The sequence below is a fragment of the Branchiostoma floridae genome, chromosome 17 (genome assembly GCF_000003815.2).
Source record: "Branchiostoma floridae strain S238N-H82 chromosome 17, Bfl_VNyyK, whole genome shotgun sequence".
NCBI lineage: Eukaryota > Metazoa > Chordata > Leptocardii > Amphioxiformes > Branchiostomatidae > Branchiostoma > Branchiostoma floridae.
The window spans coordinates 5,791,552-5,798,531 of record NC_049995.1 but is presented as its reverse complement, the minus strand read 5'-3'; the positions used below and the strand labels follow the sequence as shown (position 1 = coordinate 5,798,531).

Sequence of the window (6,980 nt, the reverse complement as noted above, 5' to 3'; positions counted from 1 at the left end):
CTCTACTCAAAGAGCTGTACAGTATAGTAGATTTTATAATGTATGTGCTATCTTAATTTTATTGGAAATTGTATTTTAATTGATTTTAATCCTACCTGTGTATTATCTTGCATTACACGGTCTTAATGTGCAGCGCCCTTGTGGGCCAACAGATTTCATGTGCCTGTTTGTACAGTGCACGTGCAAGTTGGACTCAAATAAAACTGAACTGAACTGAACTGAAGTGTAGAAAAACAGTCCGTAAACTCCCCGGAGGGGCCCCGTATCGAAAAAAAAAACGAAAATTGAGCTGTGACCTGAGGTGTGCTCTGCAGAAAGTCGGACACCTTGAGTTCTTTCTACTTGAAATAGGAAGGGAATCATTTTCAAACATTCTGACAATGTCTTCAAAGAATTTACGACATGGGGAACTCGACCTACACATGTCTCATCACCGTTTACTCGTCTTGTTGTCTCTCCACTTACCAACTGATTTTAAAAAAGACGCTGCCTGGAAAGTAATGACTGCAATGTTTAAAATCTGCAATGTTTAAAATTTGTAGGATATTGATAAAAGGCTCAGATGTCAATTGGAACTTTTGTGCCCCTGGCATTAGATCCATATCTTGACCATGTCCTTACATATGACTGATGGCACGTTGTTCGATTACTTTTTACAAATCGAGTCAGGCTGATATCGCGAATCGTCCAAAGCCTATGCTATCGGTCTGCGCGGCTAGATAATTACAGTGACCCGCTGCGCGTATTGATTTTTCAGAGAGGCTGTTTCTCGTGATACGGCCCTTGATAGATATCCTTCAGCGCTTCAGGTCTTAAAAGAAATAGATTGCTTGAACTCCTGACTGGTAATCACTAGTTCTACTGTACAAAGTACGTGTGTTGTACATGTGAAATCGATTTGACTTCTAAAGGCTATGGTTGAAGTATTCGCCGTTTTTCGGTCGATTTTGACTGCATTATTAGCATTGAAATTCGTTCAGTGACGGTATTTCCCGATAAAAGAAAATACATGAATCCAAACGAAACATAACAAGACCGTAGCTATTCAACAACAACGGAAGTTCTGCTGCAGTACCAAGGGCAGTCGCAAGAAGCTTTCCCAACACCTACCGACATACCAAATATTATCATAATCCATCGAGACCTTCATAAGTTATGCTGACCACAGATATCCGTAAACATAAACACACACACACACAGACACAGTCACAACAATACCTACATTTTCCTTGGGTATACGTAATAGATGAAACGTAATATTAGAATCTAAAAAAATTTAATATTTTCTTTTTATTTCTAACCGTCAATTACCTTTTCAACGGCCATTTTCTGATCCGTGTCCGTCTTAACTTTTCTCACGGCGTTAACAAATTATAAACTATTTTTTCACAAGGGATAGTGTAATAGATTTTGGGGACAACATTTGGTGAAAGCAGAGATCGACAGCTGATTGCCAAAAAGTAGTTTACTCAACCTACTGGAAAGGATTTTGGAAACGGTCAGACGTTTCTGTTATCTTTCGTCAGTGACACTAAAGAGATCTCGTTGAAGAATGTTTTTTATATCCTAGCTATGCTATGAATTAATATATAAAAAGGCCGGAATACAATTTTAGTAGTCCAAAAGGAACAAGAGTGAGGCATGTGTTGATAACGGATGTTATCTGAAACGTCTTACCGTTTTCAAAATCATATCCAGTTGCTTGAGTAACTGCTTTTTGGCGTATCTTACTACCCAGATGTCTAACCTTCATTGTCGACAGCTGATTGGTTATCAGGAATTTCGCGCATGCTCATGAGATGTACCGTAAAACGTTATCGCAGCCGGGATAAAAACTGACAGTTTGGAATGACATATGTCAGGATAAGTTGAGATAAGGTTTAAATTCACCCCCCAAAAAAGGGAGCTATATCGCCACTATCAGTTTCACCACTACCTTTCATAACCTTGTAGCCTGTACATTCCTGAAGCCTAGTTTGACTAAGATAGGGGAACAATTTGAAAACAAAAAGAGCACTCAATACTAAAAAAAAAATGATGAAAAAGATATAAAGCAGAGAAGGAAAAATGTGTAGTATTGTACTCTACTGATGCTTTATTCTGCGAAAAAAGGAGGTCTTTAACTCTTAAACTGCGCATGGTTATAACACGTGACAACCATGGCATCAAATATGTTTTTAAATCACTGAAATTACATTTACCATAATAAAATAGTTCAATTTCACATGCATTTGCATATATATATATATATACCCTTCTGATGTTATCTAACATCGAACCATCAAAGAATCAAATTGTGAGAGGAATCAGGAAGGCTATTCTACATTGGGGCACACCGGGGATGGCAGACGGTATAGACTTCGTAGGACTTCAGACAAATTGTCGAGGTCACTTGTCACTTGGATTCTGAAACAATCGATAAATGTCCCTACTCTTGTATGCTAATAACAACCATATAAAGACAAGAACAGGCGAGTAAAGATTTTTTCGGAATGGCTTTTATTAGACAGGAATGACACGAAGAGGTCAAAGTTCACACGTACATTCACAAGCCAAGTTTACGTAGCAGTGCGTGAGAAGCGTCGTAAAGTTCTCGACGTCGTAAAATCTTCAATGTCGTAAGATCTTCTTAGGTCACTGAACTCTTGCTCCTGTTCAAGGTATTTTCAACACATTGTACCCAGCATGCACCTCACCGATTCTTTACCCTTCACAAAATCCGCCATTTTAATTGAGTGGCGGGTTACAGCTTTGACCAAAATATGCTTAGTCACGTGTACATAAATAAGGTCATGTGTCTGAAACCGTTGGTCATTCACATTGAGTTCGAGCAAATATTCAGTTTCCTTTGATGTTATTTGCTAACACTGCTACGTTTTTCATGCTAGTCTGTGTAGATAGAGAGCACCAACACAGTTTTACACACGATAACTTCATACATTCTCACAAGCGTTCTTATGACTCAAGTCGAGCATAGTCGGTATTATAAACCAAACCAAATTCGAGCACAGCTACCAATGTACTCCCGAAGCAGTTGTGACATTCCTTTTCACATGTTTAACATTTGATTATAGATTGTAACTGCTATACAGCGGTACAACAGATATTTAAAGGTCAGTGCAACAAGTTGGAATCCTTTCCTATTTAAGATATAACCGTCACAAATGTTAACCAATCAACTCCTTGCCATCCGGGGTACTAATATTGACCAATCAGCTTCATACCATTCGGGTCACTTTAATATCATGACCAATCAGCTCCTAATCATCCGGGGTACCAATCTATACTGCCAACCAGCATTGTTTGTTCAGACGTTTGGGGCAAAATGTCTCATTGTTTCGGTCAGGATGAGACGTTCAAATCACAGTCGAGCTGTCTAGCTTTCTTACTATACCTGGGCAGAGCATACAGCGTACACACAAGAGGCACAAGACATAATTGCACTTGTAGTATAGAGATGATGGCTTTCAATGGCAACTAAACATGGTATTTCTAATCTCCAAACAGAGGTATGGTTGTGGCCTGTTCTATGTTATTTCCATTTAAATCTTAGAGTTCGTCAGACCAGGTAGGAACAAGGTAGTTTTTTCATATCCTCAGCTGATATCTTTGAATTTTGATTTGTAAATTTTGCTTCAGTGCTTTGCTAATTTGTTATTTTGTTTTCTTTTCTTGTGTTCATTTACCCATGTAATTGTATTCGTTCTCGGTGGCGACATTAAATATAAGTAACGACTTGAGTGTCTTGTAAATATATGTTGCAATAATGAAAAAGAGAAGACAAGCCCCAAGCCACACCTCTGCTTGAATATAAGAATATCCTTTACACTAAAGATTGCATATATTCACAAAAAGGCAGTTTTACGCTTGTCTTGAATATTGAAATTCTATGGTAATTTGATCATTTTACCACCAAAAATCACACGATGCATCCACCAACTATCAGACTGCATGGCGCCATAGTGATTGATACATTACCTAATTGCATATCACCTCCATCCAATAGAAACGTAGTATATGAGTCACGTGGTCGGTTCAAACCAATCAACAGTTGTATCCATCACCTGTCTCAGCACTAGTCGCCCAAAGCAGATGTCTGACTTAGGATTGTTGATTGCTGATGGTGTTTTATTTTTGCTTGTTATGTGTCTTTGTAATGGTACTATTTCACACGAAAACGTATCACTTGAAAGACGCTTAAAACAGCCAAACTTATACATCTGCTTGGACAATATTTCTCCACGCTATGCAAATTTCCCTTTTCTGCAGCCAATACCTGTGCGTTCCATTCAACAATGTACAGATGCGAAATTCGTGATACCAATATATTATTTGCAACTAAAACCTTCCCATATATATATAGATATATTTCAGTCGTTTGCTGCACCGTGCACTATAAAATTGCACAAACATTTGCCGATAATATAAGTTACTATCGTAAGAATATCACAACATGTTAAACTTGTCTTTGCATGATTCCATCCTTACATGAGCGATCTTATCATTGGTGAATATCGATCGTACCAAACCCTTTTTAACCAATCAAAGTAGCTAATCTTCTGATAAAGTATTACGAGAAAACTTGTTCCCACCAATTTGGTTGGTCAGAATCTATTTTCCTTGGCCAATCCGACATCAGGTCTAGGGCTTTATAGGCTTGAAATCATGCAAATTCGAGTGAAAAAATCCCGCGAACGTCTACTGCAACAGATTCCTCGTCATTTCAACCGCAATAAATAAAGCAAGCGATAGAACACCAAGTTTTGCCTTATTTGGCAATCGATGACATCCGTCCAATGAAATCAACGGATCCTGATGACGTGGAGTGACTGCTGCAAAAGACGAAGCCAAAGGATTGCCATGTGTTGTGTCCTAACTACAAGATTGACAGTTACAAACAATTGAGCATACAAAGATGCAGGTATTATAGACTACCATTTTCAAACATGGCTATCTCCAGGATAAATTTCGCAGCCCTTCAAATCGTGATTTTTTTCTCTCTACAAAAGTCCATTTCAATCAATCATGCCTGTCGAAAATTTACTTGGGTGCTAGCGTCCTGGCTACAGCCATGTTTGAAATGTCGTCTGACAAATGTGTCAATCATTCGGCGTCTTCGTCGCCCTGATTCTTTTTGACCTCCGCCGCTCGCTTCAGGACTTCCTCACGCTTCTGCTCCTCCTATGGAATAAAGAAAGAGGAAATTTTCATAAAGAATGAAAGCTCTTTATTGTACTTTATAGTCTTGTCTTACAAGGTAACTACAGGGCATGAATATAAAGTGGTTCTAAGTACAATTACGGTGATATAAGCTATAAGAATGTTGTATTTTATAACGTTTTTCTACAATGACTATGTATAGACTTGACCTCTTCTCGCTTCTTAAATTTAAATTCATCTGGTGTATTTGCAGCCAGTGCCAAATGTAAATGTAAATGTAAATGTAGATACAAGGACAGTAATATACATAAATGATTTATCTAATTACATATAAAGAGATTGTTATCATGTGGACGACGTAAAAAGATTTTGGTCTTCAGATGATTATCAACAAAAACATCGAGCAAGAAACTATAGCTAGAGGTTAGTAGGAGAGTTCTACTCTCCACTGAGTGCAGACAACCTGATTGGTGCATCATTTTAGACACGTGACTCTAGAAATGGGTCAAAGGTGAATTGAAGTCTGTAACAGCTCCCTATGACCCTGTTGAATGATGGGTAATGAGGTCTGAGAGCTAACCTGGAGTCAGGATATGTCCATGAACTGACTAGTTTCTCTTGCGAACAAATGCTATCAAGTTTGAATCGAACGTTAACGCGTTACACTTGTTTCATCATGACAAATAAGAAGTAAGGGTCATATAGGGTTCAAAGTTGAAAGGTCACACCTGTTGGAGTTTCTCCATGATCTGAGACTGGCGCTGTTTCCTCCTCTCCTCTGCCTCCTGCATCTTCCTGGTGATGTCCTCCTGGGTCACGGACCGCGGGCTCTTAGCGGGGGTTGAGGGCCTGGGGGGAGGGCCGGCCGCGTCACCCAGCACGATCTGTAAAAATAATGAAAAACAAATGATAAGTTTGAAATTAGAAAGGCAACTTTCAAGGCGGATACATTAAAATTTTTGCCTTTGACGTAGTCTACGTCAAGCCTAACAAACTACTACTCTGTTTTTTCTTACTCTACAGCATCTAGTGACCGGCTGCGTCACTCAGCACGATCTGTAAAAAATCATTAAAAACAATAATATGTAAACAAAAAACAATCTGTTAACAAGCAATTAGAAACTTTAGGAAGGCAACTTTGAAGGCAGATACATGATAATGTTTGCCTTCACATAGTCTACGTCTAGCCTAACAAACTAATACTCTGTTTTATTCTTACTCAAGCACATTGACACAGCTAGCGATCAGCCCTTTTAGCTCTGTCCTGCCACTTGCTACATTATGTTTGTTTGTTTTTTTCTATTTGCTTTTGGACAGACTAGGACAATGTGCCACATACACAGTACAGACAAGGTAAATGTAGTCTTTTCTTTACCTCCCCGACCGAAGTCAGGTGACCATTTTTACACCTGTGTGAAGTGAGGAAAGTCGTGTTAAGTGCCTTTCTCAAGTGCACAACGTCGGGGGCACGGCGGGTATCGAACTCGGGACACCACAGGATGTCTGTTACCATGATGACAGGTGAATTTTATGATATATTGTATCTGATATGTGCTCATGTTGATTGTCCATAATGACGAACAGACGGTTGTCAATGCTGTATTTGATCTTTTTCTATAAAAAAAAATTGCGTTAGTCTGCATAAAAGATTCACCTGGAAAGGTTGTTTCGGTTTTATTGGCGATGTTGCCATGCATGCATATTCAATTGTACCGGTAACTTTCATTGGTGTTAAATAATCATTCTCTAAAAAATGGTTATAAGACAACAAATAAGGAGTGATCAATATGTCGGACCCGTTTTGAAAGATTTAATTGTCA

General features: G+C 38.7%; 1 protein-coding gene across 1 annotated transcript in view; it reads right to left on the bottom strand.

The window, feature by feature from the left end:
* Nucleotides 1-2,480: 2,480 nt before the first annotated feature.
* Nucleotides 2,481-6,980, bottom strand: part of LOC118404681 (stathmin-2-B-like) — a 17,821-nt gene continuing 13,321 nt past the window's right edge. The window contains exons 2-3 of the mRNA XM_035803923.1: nucleotides 5,889-6,044; nucleotides 2,481-5,181 (exon numbers count right to left, since the gene is read on the bottom strand). Of these exons, the coding sequence (XP_035659816.1) occupies nucleotides 5,104-5,181; nucleotides 5,889-6,044 (234 nt within the window). The 3' untranslated portion in view covers nucleotides 2,481-5,103. The remainder of the gene's footprint in view (nucleotides 5,182-5,888; nucleotides 6,045-6,980) is intronic.